The sequence below is a fragment of the Xenopus laevis genome, chromosome 8S (assembly GCF_017654675.1).
Source record: "Xenopus laevis strain J_2021 chromosome 8S, Xenopus_laevis_v10.1, whole genome shotgun sequence".
NCBI lineage: Eukaryota > Metazoa > Chordata > Amphibia > Anura > Pipidae > Xenopus > Xenopus laevis.
This window is the reverse complement of record NC_054386.1, coordinates 85,395,797-85,410,415: the sequence shown is the minus strand read 5'-3', so window position 1 is coordinate 85,410,415 and position 14,619 is coordinate 85,395,797. Positions and strand designations below refer to the sequence as shown.

At 40.5% G+C, this 14,619-nt stretch overlaps 1 protein-coding gene across 1 annotated transcript; it reads right to left on the bottom strand.

The window, feature by feature from the left end:
* Positions 1-2,304: 2,304 nt before the first annotated feature.
* LOC108700280 (gap junction delta-2 protein) lies at positions 2,305-14,307 on the bottom strand. The gene is made up of 2 exons (XM_018233336.2): positions 13,375-14,307; positions 2,305-3,964 (listed from the first exon to the last, which is right to left on the bottom strand). The coding sequence occupies exons 1-2, from the start codon at positions 13,443-13,445 to the stop codon at positions 3,133-3,135; spliced, it is 903 nt and encodes a 300-aa protein (XP_018088825.1). The 5' UTR covers positions 13,446-14,307; the 3' UTR covers positions 2,305-3,132.
* Positions 14,308-14,619: the final 312 nt, after the last annotated feature.

The following is a 14,619-nucleotide window of genomic DNA, read 5'->3' as shown; positions in this document are numbered from 1 at the left end:
TATCTACTTCAACTGCCTTATGACTGGAGTTTTCCGTGTTCTGATGAATTATCATCCTCAAATGACAAAGAAAAAAATAGAAGAAATTAAACAACTGTTATAAAATGCCAAATAAATACATTTCAGATAACACATTTAAGACAAATGTCTCTTTATTCTGCAGAAATCGGCATTTAATTATTTGCGACAACAGCATCACACAGCCAAAGGAATTTTGGCTTAACTGAGTGAGGCATATTTATCTTCTTAATTACCGATAAGTGGTTTTTCTCCTTCCCTAGAGGCAATAAGCAAGAATGTATTCCTGTATAAAAAGGCTACCTATTAAGCATGGTGATAAAATTCCTCCGACCGATCCCCATTCAAAGTAGAGTATGGTAGCTATGAAGTATTTTTTATCTATGCAGTTGCCTTACAATTGATGAATGGTTGCTACCAACCTCTTATTATTGACAAACCTATCCCATTTGTGTTCTATAATGGTTTAGTGGAAAAAACACGTTTAGCTTTTTGGCTTTGTAGAACTATTGCATTTGCCCTTGAATTAGTATCTGGACTTTGTAGATAGTGCTCTATGTGCAACAGACTAGAGTAGCTGACACATATTTGCATATGAATATAATATTAAAGATACATGAGAAAGGCTGGCTGGATGCACTTACATCAGTCCTCTGTGCTCATGCAATTGTGAGTGTAGGAGGCTTCTCTACACATGTTGTGGAGTTCTAGCATGTGTTAATATAGACCAATATTATTGTCCTCCCACTGGTGTGGGAATGTAGAGTTGAGATTCATTTTGGTTTATGGGGTTGAGCACCATTAAGATCAGTGTGTGTGTGTGACACACTGTAGTGTCCTGAGTTTGTTTGTTTGCTGTGACCAAGGTTCCTTTCAGTGTGGGTTTTTATATTGCCATAAAGGCACTACACAATAGCTGACATTTCTGGAACTCCCTAGTGACCATTATATGGACATTTTATTGATGCCATACAGAGCTGCTTTATTCAATGAATGAAGGCCACTGATGTATCAGAAGGTGAAGTGAGGCAAAAAGTTGCATGCAAAATATTGGGTATTCTATGCACAGATTCACATGCACATTGAAATTCATGCAAAAGAAATTGCTTCCTTATAAAAATGCCAATACAAAGTGTTTTTACATAGCAAGTTTAGATGTATGGTAATCACCACTGAACGACACGGAACTTAATATATGAAAGTTATAGTATTCTTTTCCCAACATAATAGAGCAGTGATCCCCAACCATTAGCTCATAAGCAACATGTTGCTCACCAATGCCTTGGATGATGCTCCCAGTGGCCTCAATGCAGGTGCTTATTTTTGAATTCCTGGATTTAGACAAGTTTTGGTTGCATAGAAAGCAGGTTTGCTGCCAAACAGAGTCTCTTGTAGGCTTCCAGTCCACATAGGGGCCACCAAATAGCCAACCACAGCCCTTTTTATTATCTACAGGAACTTTTTAATGCTTGTGTTGCTCCCCAACTCTTTTTGCATTTGAATGTGGCTCACGGGTAAAAAAGGTTGGGGACCTCTGTTCTAGAGGGAAAACAACCTTATCTAAATTTGTCAAAATCTTGAATATGTGCATTTTATCATTTGGTGTTACTGGCACCTTAAAGGGCACGAATTCCAGTCCCAGAACAAAACTTGGTCATCCATTAATGTGGAAGCATCTAGCCAGGGTTTTGAGAAAACGGACCAGGCAGAATGCAACCTCCTTGAGAAGCTTAAGTATACATGTAGATATATTTATGCCGTAGTACCTATGCAGCTATACATGTGGACCTTAATCTCAATATTGTGTCGGAAATTGAACTCATATGAGCTGAGGCAGAGAGTGACCTTTTAGTGAGTGAGAAAAGTCTGAAATAGAATAGTTTTGTCCTGGGCATGGCCCTTTAAGACACCAGTGGCTCTGAAATCAAGGCTACATCATGCTGAATGTCTAAAGGGGTTAAGCATTACCTAAAAACTCTATTGGTTGAGGCTAGGGCCAGGGTTTTTTTACAAAATTATATGTTGCAGATGGTCATCTTTAATTTTGGTCTCTCCAAATAACCCCACATAAAGTTACAATGCAAGATATCCATGGGCTATGCATGAAAATATTTCATCCGTGGATTTCAAGTACAATAAACTATTTTGTTCCCTTGTTGTTTCCCATCACTTTCTCTTATCTACTTTCTTGTGAAACAAGACAACCCTCTTCTGCTACTTATATGTGAAATTAGCTAAGACGAAAGGGAAGAAAATGTGTTTCTATCAGGTTTTGCAATTGGCAACTCTGTTTTTGGAACAGGTGACGTGTGCGAGGAACGGAGAGAAGTTAGCAGTGCGTGGGAGGTGAGAGGTATATAACAGTCGTGAGAGGAATCAACACCCCCTACCCATATAAATACTTTGTTCCCTGCATTTAAATTACCTCTCTTGTATTATGGCTTTTCATGTGTTAGTGCACTGTCCCAGAGCTCCTAAACAGAAAGAAAAGTCAAATTCTGATCCTTGGCTAACAATGAGTAAGCTTTAGGGAGATTAAGTGCCCTTGTGGGTTACGAAACGCGTAGGGCAGATGGAGATGCAAGTATACTTTTTTAACTTTGACTAATAAAGATATATTTTTTTAACTAAATAATTGGTCCTGTGGATCTGTTTGAGTGCTCTTTTTTTCGAATTTTCAGAATAATGATCAAGGCCCTTTGATCTTAAATTAAATTTTTGACCAGGGAAACTGAGTTTTTGTAGATTGCAAAATACCGTGGATGTAAGATACCTACTTTCATTAATGTTTCTTTCAAGAGAAAGGAAAACACTTCTGCTTGAGAACAGATAAGTTCCAGAGTGTAGAGTTAATGAACTATAAACAATTAATGCTGTCATGAAAGGAATTGCACCAAACGTGCCACTCCAATCCCGTCAGGAATTTTGCTCACTATACTGGATGCTAGATGGGTGGCAGCATATTTATTATAAAGGCTTTTTCAATATAGTTCCTGAGGAGCTCTATAATTGGCTGGAAGACCACATTTATATAGCACTATTTTGATGTTTTTGTTAATTTTACACAATGTAGCAAGGACACGTGTAAACGTTTCCGTAGTGCCAACATGGATGTCAAACATATGCAGACTCACTGGACTGTGTCCTACCTAATGTAGGAACCTGGGCCAGTGTTGATGGCTCCTTCTTGCGTACATCGGAGACTGACTTTCTTCGAGCTTGAACCCCTCTCATAGCCGTCTTGATCTTTCTCCACCCAAGGTGGTTTAGTTCAGCTAAGTTTAGGAGGACACAGATGCTACTGACAGCAAACATAAAGACTAGGAAGACAGTCTTTTCAGTAGGTCTTGAAATGTAGCACTCCACCTCCTTGACACAAGGGTACCGGTCACACTCAAAGATTAGAGGCACACTGAAGCCATAAAGAAAATATTGTCCAGCCAAAAACCCAATCTCTAGAGCATTTCTAAAGAAGACCTGGATGATGTAGAATCGAGAAATTCCCTCCTGTCGCTTGACCTTTGCACTCTTGACCGCTTTCTTTGGAGTGTTTGGAATATCCTTGACCTCCAGGCAGTCCGGCTCATCCTTGGAAGAAATGTCCTGGTTTTGCACTAAAATCCCATTAATGTTTTTCATTCTCTTGTTCTCTCTTGGGAGTTCCTTCTCAAGCAAGGGATAGAGAAAGGAATATCTCCGTTCTTTCTGTTTGGCTGACTGGTGCACAGAGTAGGTAATGAAGCAGAGACTGGGTGTGCAAACCAAAATGATCTGAAAAACCCAGTAGCGAATGTGAGAAATGGGAAATGCTCGATCATAGCATGCTTGGTTGCAACCAGGTTGAAGTGTATTGCACATGAACATTGTCTGTTCATCTTCATAGACTGTCTCGCCAACGACAGCCACAATAAGAATCCGGAATATAACTACTACAGTCAACAGGATCCTGCAATAAATAAAAATTGTTGAGTGAATGGTTCTGTTGTGAATTTACTCCATATTTAATTTACTGTAGAAAAAATGTTTTTATCTCTACAATTTATTCTTGGTGTACATGCAAATTTCAGTGTTTTTTACAATAGGACCCAGTTCTGGTTATTTGAATAAGTGCACGTATGAGACCTGTTATCCAGAATGCTCGGAACCTCTGTCATTTGGATCTTTATACCTTAAAGGATAAGTAAACCTTAAATATAAGTGGATTTAAAATGAATGAGGGTGATATTCTGAGCACTTTTGCCATTTACATTTATTATTTATTTTGTTTTTATTCCAAGATATGAAGGGATACATGCACTGTTAATATGAATAAGTTTTGTTACAACAGCGCCACCTGCTGGTCAGTTTCCCACCAGTCTGACCACCAAGTAGTCAAGAAAGTTGTCAGGATAAAGAAAGAGGCTGCTCTGATGTTCTTCTACTTAGGAAAAAAAATTAGAAACCTTTCTCACATCTTTCCTAAGCAGAAGAACATCAGAGCAGCCTCTTTCTTTCACCTGACAACTTCCTTTACTACTTGGTGGTCAGTTGGAAACTGACCAGCAGGTGGCGCTGTTGTAACAAAATCCATTCATATTAACAGTACATGTATCCCTGTATATCTTGGAATAAAAACAAAATAAATAATGAATGTACATTGTAAAATTTCTTAGAATAGCACCCTCATCAATTTTAAATTCACTTATTTTAAAGGTTTACTTATCCTTTAATTCTACTAGAAAATCATGTAAACATTAAATAAACCCAATAGGTTGGTTTTGCTTCCAATAAGGATTAATTATATCTTAGTTGGGATCAAGTACAAGCTACTGTTTTATTATTACAAAGAAAAAGGAAATATTTTTTTAAAATGTGGATTCTTTGGATAAAATAATAGAGTTTTCATTTATATACCATTGATATTTCACTGAGCTACAGCTAAAGGCTAGCTAAACCAGGATGTATGCTGGAATTTTAAAAGAAAATGGTCCGTATAAAAATGCCATATACATCCTATTTGAGTTAGTTTTTTTCAGCTTTTTAAGCAATGTTCTGGACTAATCAATTTTTCGGTAATTTCCCTAGACAGATCATCTTTCCGCTTCTCGTGTTATTTTCTGCAAATGATTAATCAACCTGTCTAAAAAGCTCACTGTTCAATAAATCAGCCCCCAGAGACTGTATTTCCCTTTATTTATGAGAGCCATAGTGCTGGGAATAAAAACACTACATCTTCTGCTCTTTTGTTACAGGAGCAGAGAATGGAACGGTAAAGCAGACCAACAGACCAAGTGACTTGATGCGTGGCGATGCCTGATTACACCGATTATGGCTTTCGTATAAGCAAATGTCCTATAGATTACATGACTATGAATATTCTTGGCTTCTACAAGCAGCTCACCCAGGATTTTACCCTTTTGATTGGGCCTGGCTGTAAGCTTCCAAGATTGTGTCCTTTTTTTGTACCAAGGCGTTAAAAAGATAGACAGGTATGGAACCTGTTATCCAGAATGCTCGGGACCTGGGGTTTTCCGGATAACGGATCTTTCCGTAATTTGGGTCTTCATGCCTTAAGTTTACTAGAAATTAATTTAAACATTAAATAAACCCAATAGGTTGGTTTTGCTTCCAATAAGGATTAATTATATCTTAGTTGGGATCAAGTACACGCTACTGTTTTATTATTACAGAGAAAAAGGAAATCATTTTTGAAAATATGGATTATTTAGATGAAATGGAGTCTATGGGAGACAGCCATTCCGTAATTCAGAGCTTTCTGGATATCGGGTTTCCGGATAAGGGATCCTATACCTGTACTAGAGTTTTTAGACTTATTGGAGGAGCCAATGTAAGTGATGTCTCTACCCTCTAAGCCTTGTCTGCGCTGTTTACATAAAAAAACAACATATTTTTTGTAACCATTGTTTCTTAAAATGATTAACTTGCTGGTTATAAATAAATGATGATGATGATAAGTAATGGGAGAATAAATTCTGTGTTTCGCCACTGGCGAATCAATTTGCTGAACTCCAGAGAAAATTTGGCCTTGTCAAAAAATTATGGACGCGAATGGGAAAAGTCGCTCGCGTCAAAATCGTTGCACGTCAACACTGTTCGGATGCCCATTGACTTTAACACCGGTGTCAAAATTGATGCGGGCGTCAATTTTAGTGTTTCGCTAATTTTTTGCGGGAGATATTCGCCCATCACTTATGACGATATATTAAATTAACCTTTTCATTTCCATGTCCATTCGATGAAATGCTTACATATCTAAATGGGCGTTATAATAGAGAGGTGAAATGCATGTTTCAGAAAGAGAAATGGATGAAACAAGATAAATAACAAAATAAGGTAAAATAAAGGATAATAACTCATCATTTTGTGGTTTAGGCTATGTAGTAGTTGCAAATACTGTTTATATGACCGGGGCCTGATTAGTGGATGTAAACAGTGGTGTAACTACAATACAGCAGACCCCATGGCCGCGGGGGGACCCTTATTGATGCTGCCAAATTTTGCTGTATGTAAGTCATCAGCGGACAGGTTTTTACATACATGTAGCTAAAGCACTGGGCCTCTCTGATTTATTTTTTTTGGGGGAGGGGGAGTGATCATTTGTAGTCATGCCACTGCTCTCAAATTTTTTTGGGCACATTATTGCAGGTTAATTGGTCAGCAAACCATCACACATTGACATTTTGAAGAGATTTGGGGCAGAGACACACATGGAGATTTGGGGAGATTTAGTCCCAGATGACTCATCTCCCCGAACTGCCTTCCCGCCAGCTAGAATCGAAATCAGGATGGCACTTGGAGTTCTTAATTTTCCGAAGTCATCCTAAGTTGCCTCACGAGGAAACTTTGAGCGACTTCGGAAAGTGAATCACTCCAAGTGCGATTTCGATTCTAGCCGGTGGGAAGGCATTGTAGGGAAATTAGTCGCCCGAAGAAGAAGCGATATGTCGATGGGCGACTTATCTCCCCGAATCTCTATGTGTGTCTCTGCCCTTATAGTCATTGTAGTCATTCCATAGCTAATTGATTACACCACTGGTGGGGCCGCAACAAAAACTGTACTTACATTTATATGACATCAATACCTCCCTTTTCCCAAGCTTCTCAATCGGCACACTTGTACACAATTCACAACAGGAGGTGGGAAGGTCTACGTGACACCAATCGCAACTATGTGGACGTTGAAGGAGAGGCTTTGGTTGCAAGTTTGGCATCAATTCACACAAGCACCGCTGCATCAATTTTTACTTGATCACAACTGCACTTGCAGCCAATGGTGTGTGTAAGTATGCGCGCAAGAGTGTGATTTAGAGGGCAAAAATATGTGGGTATTGTTGAATATGTGAGTGTGTAAATTTGATGGATTACAAGAGCAACAAAAAAATGCAAGTCGGCTGTAAATGCGAAGTTCCACTTGTTTGGCAAGGTTGCCAGGATCAAGCATTTATCTGCCTGTGAATAGGTTTAATAGTGTGGTCTGGAGGGACTGAGTTGGCAGCTTTTATCGGTTCCTGTTTGGCCACCTTTATAATGTGATTTTGTATGCCCTGCATTACAAATTTATTGTAGAGTCTATCCTGAGCAGGTGCAACAACTGGCTCTTTAGCTATTGCTGGATTACAATTACAGAAGCCTCCTAAAACTACTATTATCGTGAAAGTCCACAGACTACGAATCCCTGTTATAACAATTTAACATATTATACTTCTATATACCATAAATTTGTCCTTGCAGTTCAAAGGCACCTGTGCAGAAGTGTTTTTGTAATTTCTGTGGAATTTGATGCAGTGAATGAACATTAAATGAATACAAGCCTATTCTACTCTGCAGTACTATCTACGCTGTTTACATAAACAAGAAGCAAAATACATGTATCAGGCTGAATTTGTACTTTTTACAAAAATAATAATTTGTTAGGCAAAGTGCAGGCACCATCCTTTCCAGTGTCGGGTAATCGTACACATCATAAATCAATCCCTACTGTGCCACTACAGCCAGAGTAAAATCACTGCCTTTAAAGCTTCAGAAAAAATAGAAAAAATAAGGATTTTCAGCACCTTGCTTTCTCACTGGGCTCATTATTTAATTTAAAGGGGTGGTTTTAGTATGTTATACTAGAATGTAATAGGTTGGCTAAATCTAAGCAACTTTTCAATGGTCTTCATTATTTATTCTTTATAGTATTTGAGTTATTTGCCTTTTTTTCTGACCCTTTCCAGCTTTCCAATGGGGGTCACTGACCCCTTCTAAAAAGAAATGCTCTGTAAGGCTGCAAACGTATTATTATTGCTACTTTTTATTGCTCATCTTTCTATTCAGGCCTTTTACTAATTATATTCCAGTATTGTATTTGAATTAAGGCAGTGATCCCAGCCAGTGGCGCGTGCGCAACATGGTGCTCTTCAACCTCTTGGATGTTGCTCCCAGTGGCCTCAAAGCAGCTGCTTATTTTTAAATTCCAGGTTTAGAGGCAAGTTTTGGTTGCATTTGGTACTGCCAAACAGAGCCTCCTGTAGGCTGCCAGTCCTCATAGGGGCTACCAATAGCCATCAAAAGCCCATATTTTGCACCCCCAGGAATTTTTTCATGCTTGTATCTGTACAAGCTTGGAACTGTATCTTACATTTGAATGTGGCTCACAGATGAAAAAGGTTGAGGACCCCTGAATTAAGGCATGGTTGCTAGGGGAATTTGGACCCTTGCAACCAGACTGCTAAAATTGCAAACTGGAGAGTCACTGAATAAAAAGCTAAATTACTCAAAAACCACCAATGCTAAAAAATGAAGACCAATTGCATATTGTCTCGGAATATCACTCTCTACATCATACTAAAAGTTAAAGGGATACTGTCATGGGAAAACATGTTTTTTTTCAAAACGCATCAGTTAATAGTGCTGCTCCAGCAGAATTCTGCACTGAAATCCATTTCTCAAAAGAGCAAACAGATTTTTTTTATATTCAATTTTGAAATCTGACATGGGGCTAGACATATTGTCAATTTTCCAGCTGCCCCAAGTCATGTGACTTGTACTCTGGTAAACTTCAATCACTCTTTACTGCTGTACTGCAAGTTGGAGTGACATCACCCCCACCACCCAGCAGCCTAACAACAGAACAATGGGAAGGTAACGAGATAGCAGCTCCCTAACACAAGATAACTCCCTGGAAGATCGAAGAACAGCACTTAATAGTAAAAGCCAAGTCGAACTGAGACTGATTCAGTTACATTAAGTAGGAGAAATAACAGCCTGCCAGAAAGTAATTCCATCCTAAAAAGCAGGCACAAGTCACATGACTGGGGCAGTTGGGAAACTGACATTATGTCTAGCCCCATGTCAGATTTCAAAATAAAATTTAAAAAAATCAGTTTGCTCTTTTGAGAAACAGATTTCAGTGCAGAATTCTACTGGAGCAGCACTATTAACTGATGTATTTAAAGTTTAGGGGCCCTTATTGGACAAAGTGTTCTACGTTTATGGGCGCAGCTTCTACAGTGTTGAACTGGTCCACTGAGATATCAAGAGACCCAAGTGTCATTAGGCCTTCCTGCTTCTAAACATGTGGCCTATTTCTATATGGGAACATAAATGTATTTTTGCTTCTAAAAGGGACACAAAAACTGATACCAGAGGCATGTTTATTTGTAAGCCCTCATATAACATCAAAAAGGGAAAATATTGTCTTGTTAAATTACAAATGTGTACAGGTATAGTATATATCTGTTATGCCCAAACCCGTTATACAGAAAGTTCCAAATTACGGAAAGGTTGTCTCCCATAGACTCCATTTTATCCAAATGACCCAAATTTTTCAAAGTGATTTCCTTTTTCTCTGTGATAATTAAACAGTAGCTTGTACTTGATCCCAACTAAGATGTAATTAACCCTTATTCGAAGCAAAATCAGCCTATTGCGCTTATTCAATGTTTACATGATTTTCTAGTAGACTTAGGGCATGAAGATCCAAATTACGGAAAGATCCATTATCCAGAAAGCCCCAGGTCCCGAACATTCTGGATCACAGGTCCCATACCTGTATCTGTTGTTCACAGTGTTAGACTGGGCCCAACAGCTCAGACCCGCTCCCTCCCAACCCCGGTTTAGGCAAAAATGTGTGTGGGGGGGGTGTGGCAGGGGTCTGGAGGGGGCAGATGTGGGGGCCCCTGAGACAGCAGCCCCGGTGCGCCCTGGGCCCCCCAGTCTGACCCTGGTTGTTCAAGTAACTACAATTAAACTATGTACTTGCATTAAATGTTAAAACTATGCCCTATTGAACTTGAATGGCTGCCCGAGGGTTACACAGTAGTTTACTCATATTAATAGTATTAGTGGTTCTGAAACAAAAACACAATATTCACAAAAGGATGGTCACAGTACATTTTATCTAAATTCAAAAAAAAAAAAAAATGTGTTCAATTCCTTTTAATTTTGTGGGGAGGCTGTGCCTTTAATACAGTCAGAGAAGGTACGTTGTTAGGATCAATCACACTTTATTGGGTGCCATTGGTTACTTAAACAGATACCTTGGCACATATTACTATATAACTCTAAATCAGCTGATAGCAGTGACAATCTTGTGGGGTAATACTCCCAGGGCCGCCATCAGGGAGGACAGTTGTCCCAGGCCAGGGGTTTTTGTGTCTTAGGGGGGTCCGGCCATGCTTCACTTACTTGATTATCTGGGCCCCCTGCTGTCAGCCTGCTGCAAAGTTTAGAAGAGAGGGCGGGAGCTCCGGTGCCAGCATTACTTTTCTCCGATTCAGTTCTCTGTACCTTCATTGGTCGTTTTAAGTCCTGGTAAAGCTGTACAGGGATTGGATGGGTGAAATAGGAACGTCCCCTCCAGCCTATCCAATCCCAATGCAGCTTCACCAGGACTTAACTTAAGTGAATAATGAGGGTACAGAGAACTTGAAGAACTCAATAGGAGAAAAATCATGCTGGCACTGGAGCACACTCTCTTCTAAACTTTGCAGCAGGCTGACAGCAGGGGGGCCTGGATAATCAAGTAAGTGAAGCATGGCCGGGCCCCCCTTATGGGGGACCCTGGCAACCAATTTTTTTAAAATTTTGGGTGGCCACCAATGTTTTTTTTTAACTTAAAATAGGGTCCTGGCCACCAATGGCTTTTTATAATTTTTTTACTTGCAGAGGGGGGGGGGCTGATCAACGGCTTTTTATAATTTGGGGGGGGCTCCTGATCTCCAATGCCTTTTTATAACGTGTGGGGGCTGCCCACCAATGGCTTTTTGGCTTTTATAACTTAGGGGGGGTTACTGTTTCAGCTCTGATGTCTGTTTGGCCTTTTTCATGTGGGGTGGGATATGAGGTGGGGCTTGGGGGCAGGTGGGGACCAGGGGTCCCAGAAAATTTTGCCGTACAGGGCCTGTAATTTTTCAAGGCGGCCCTGAATAAACCCCAAGCCCAACATGTATACCAGTGGTAACATAGTGCCCCACTCAATGGGAATACTGGTGAAAAATACTTGTGAAAAAAAGATTTATTGAAAAAATCTGACCAACTGTGCTCTTTCTCAAGGAGCAACATACTGTATACGTTAATTTGTTTGTATGTTATTTGTAGTTGTGATTAAGGTGTAAGCCCCAGCAAAAGATAGAGAGGCCCGTGGCCACTCCAGGAGAGGTTCATTTTATAGACCTGCCCAATCACAAAGTGGATCTGTCCTGAGATAGTAAAAGTATGCCACTGCAAGTTAATCAGATGCTTGCTAGTTTTAGTGGTTTACCAGCATTCAAGATACATAACATTCTTATGCAGCAGCTACAGTATACTTTGCAATTTGCCTGTGTAGTAAAATTAAGTTCTATTCACAGAATGGTAAAATACTTTTATCAGATGTGTAATTTATAATAATAATCAGATGGTAGCCTCAGAACAAGCCTGCTGTTTTTTCGGCAGCAACAATCTCTCCAAATCCAGCTGCCAATCTGTGAATGATCACTCTCTATACAACACATTTAAGAAAGGTAAACATTATTTGTTCCTAAAGAGTGCAGGACTTAAGTCTTTGTTCATTCACACCTTGCTCCTGGTAAATCATACAAACACAAGTCATGAAAGAATACACCTCTGATATATTCAGAACCCAGCCTATAAAGAGAGAATTACCAACCTAACTGGGCCTCACTATATATATATATATATATATATATATATATATATATATATATATATATATATATATATATATATATATATATATATATATATATACACAGAATTTGCACATAAGCGGTGTTACCCATTAGAACCAAGGTTGTGCAAAGCTATAAGGATTGAATATGTGGATATGAGCTGGATGGTGATAGTGCTGCAGACACGAAGATTGGGAATAGCCAGGACGTCTCTAAAAGGACTTGAAAGCTGCAAAGCCTTCAATGTGAACCCTGCAGTATTGCATACTCCTTCCACCAGAAGCTTTCCAGCTGCTGCTCAGTCACAGCTACCAGCAACCAGCTGCAGGCCAAGGCTGATGTGGGCTGTAGAATCAGGAACAGCTGAGAAGTCGCTGGATATATAAACTAGAGTGAGGTTAGGTTAGCTGATCTTTAGCATCTCAAGCCAATTGGACTCCATGTTGGGCCCCTGTCATATGATGCCAACAGGCTCACACTCACACACACATACATGGAACAGCACCTATACGTAAAATGGTATTTCTGCCCTTATTTCTTGGCTAAAGCTTAAAAGGCACTGAAGCCTCCTTAATGTTTGGAACGCATCGCAGTAGTAGCAGTGTGGTTTGCAGTGCTAAATGTTTCCCGTTGCCTTTATATAATAGCAGGCGGCCCAGAGCGTCTTGTGTTGATAACAGACACGACCTGTTGCCAGTTGTCTAAAGAGCTTGACTCATTAGCAATATACAGACAGGCTGAGCGCAATACAATATGGATGGATGTTTTTTGGGAAGGAATACCCACATCAAGAATAACGACGTTTGCCAAAACATTATTTCTATGTGCCCAGGGTAAGTGAATATGATCCTGGTGTGAATGATGTTAGGCCTTTTTTATAAATTGAATTCCATCTCTAGCTCCCCCACCCCTACCCCAGGGTTCATATAGGCACCTAGCCTTCTCTATGCACCTTGGCCACAAACCCAATTCCACACCCAAAGCACTGTCTCATGGGGCAGCCAGTACTCCAGCCTTCCCTTTACTCTTTTGCAGGAGATCTGTGCTTAGGCATCGTGAACAAACATGGATCCCCTCCCCTTCTAGCCATATATAGAGCAGTAAGCCATTGTGGATGACTGTGGATTTTTGGGGTACAAAATGGCAGATCAGTCTTTGCAGGTTGAGCCCCCAGTAATGGATTACCCCCTCCCCCAACACTTACCTTCCTATCATTGTAGCGTGTTGCTGCACAGCAGCCTCCAGCAGCCGCTCCAATATGGTCCACTCGCCCATCACGTCTGCTTCTTCCCCCGCCGTGCTCAACTGGGACACAGGAGAGGAACAAGCCTTCTCCCCACTCCTAACCTTACGCTAATTCTACCGTTCACTGCTTGGTAGCATCTCTCCTTGGCTGGGGCACGGAAGAGCCCCCCTTCTATCTGACTGGTTTCCTGTCCTTAGGTCACCCCAAACTTAACTGAGGGACATACAGCATCTACCTAACACATAAATATACCCCACCTTCCACTACAGCACATCTCTCTCCAAACAGAAATGGATTAGAGCATCAACCCTTACGGATTAGCAATCGCTAAACTACACCCCAGCTTCTTCACTTGCCTCAGTACACTAGATCCCACCAAAATTCATACATTGTATATAATACTTACAGTAGGGACCCCCACTCTAGATCTCTATCTCATTCCTGAGCTGCCAGACCAGAGTCTCTCCTCCCTCCGCCTGGAGCTGTCCAGTGCTGAAACGACTGATGGTGCTGAATGTGCACCTTGCACCAGGAGAAGCAAAATCTCTGCTAACCACCAGCCTTATAGGTCCAGATTATTTCTCCCTGCCTGCCATTCCCTGCTCTCCTTTCCCATTCCTTTTCTGACATTCACCAGTTCATTCCTCCAGTCGACATCCTGCTCTGCTTTCCTGTATATCATCTGCCACCTTTTCCTGCCACCCTTCCCTTGCACACCTCCCTGCCTTTGTCTCTCTCACTCCTTCATTTAGCTCCCTCCCCTTCAAAGCCGGCAGTGTCTCTCCTTCCCTTGTGGATTCTCACGCTATCTCTCCATCACTTTCTCCTACACACATAACCCCTCTCTCATTCTCACTAGCTCAGTCTCTCCCACATACTGCTCTCTCCTTGGTTAATCCGGATAAATTACTATATCTCTATTGGATGGAAGGAGATTTGTTGCCATATTTTAAGCTGATTCCCCCCCCCTCCTTTTCCAGAGAGAAGGTCGGGTTGTGTAGAGGAATGTGGTAAAATGTGTGCTAGAGTCAGTGTATTTTTTTGCTTGCTTTTTATTATTCACAAATCCTGGGTAATTCTAATATCTAATATTTCTACTGCCATCATCCTCTCTGGTCGGTGATTATCCCTCTTTCTCCATTTCCTTCTCTATCCCTCATTCTTTGTCTCTATTTTTCCAAGGATTCTGGCAGGAGGAGGTGC

What these genes read in the sequence shown, in the direction of transcription:
- LOC108700280 (XM_018233336.2), bottom strand. Translation starts at nt 13,445, where the DNA reads ATGGGCGAGTGGACCATATTGGAGCGGCTGCTGGAGGCTGCTGTGCAG. An exon ending in CACGCTACAATGATAGGAAG is followed by an intron (nt 3,965 to 13,374) that starts GTAAGTGTTGGG and finishes TATTTATTGCAG; the next exon opens with GATCCTGTTGACTGTAGTAG.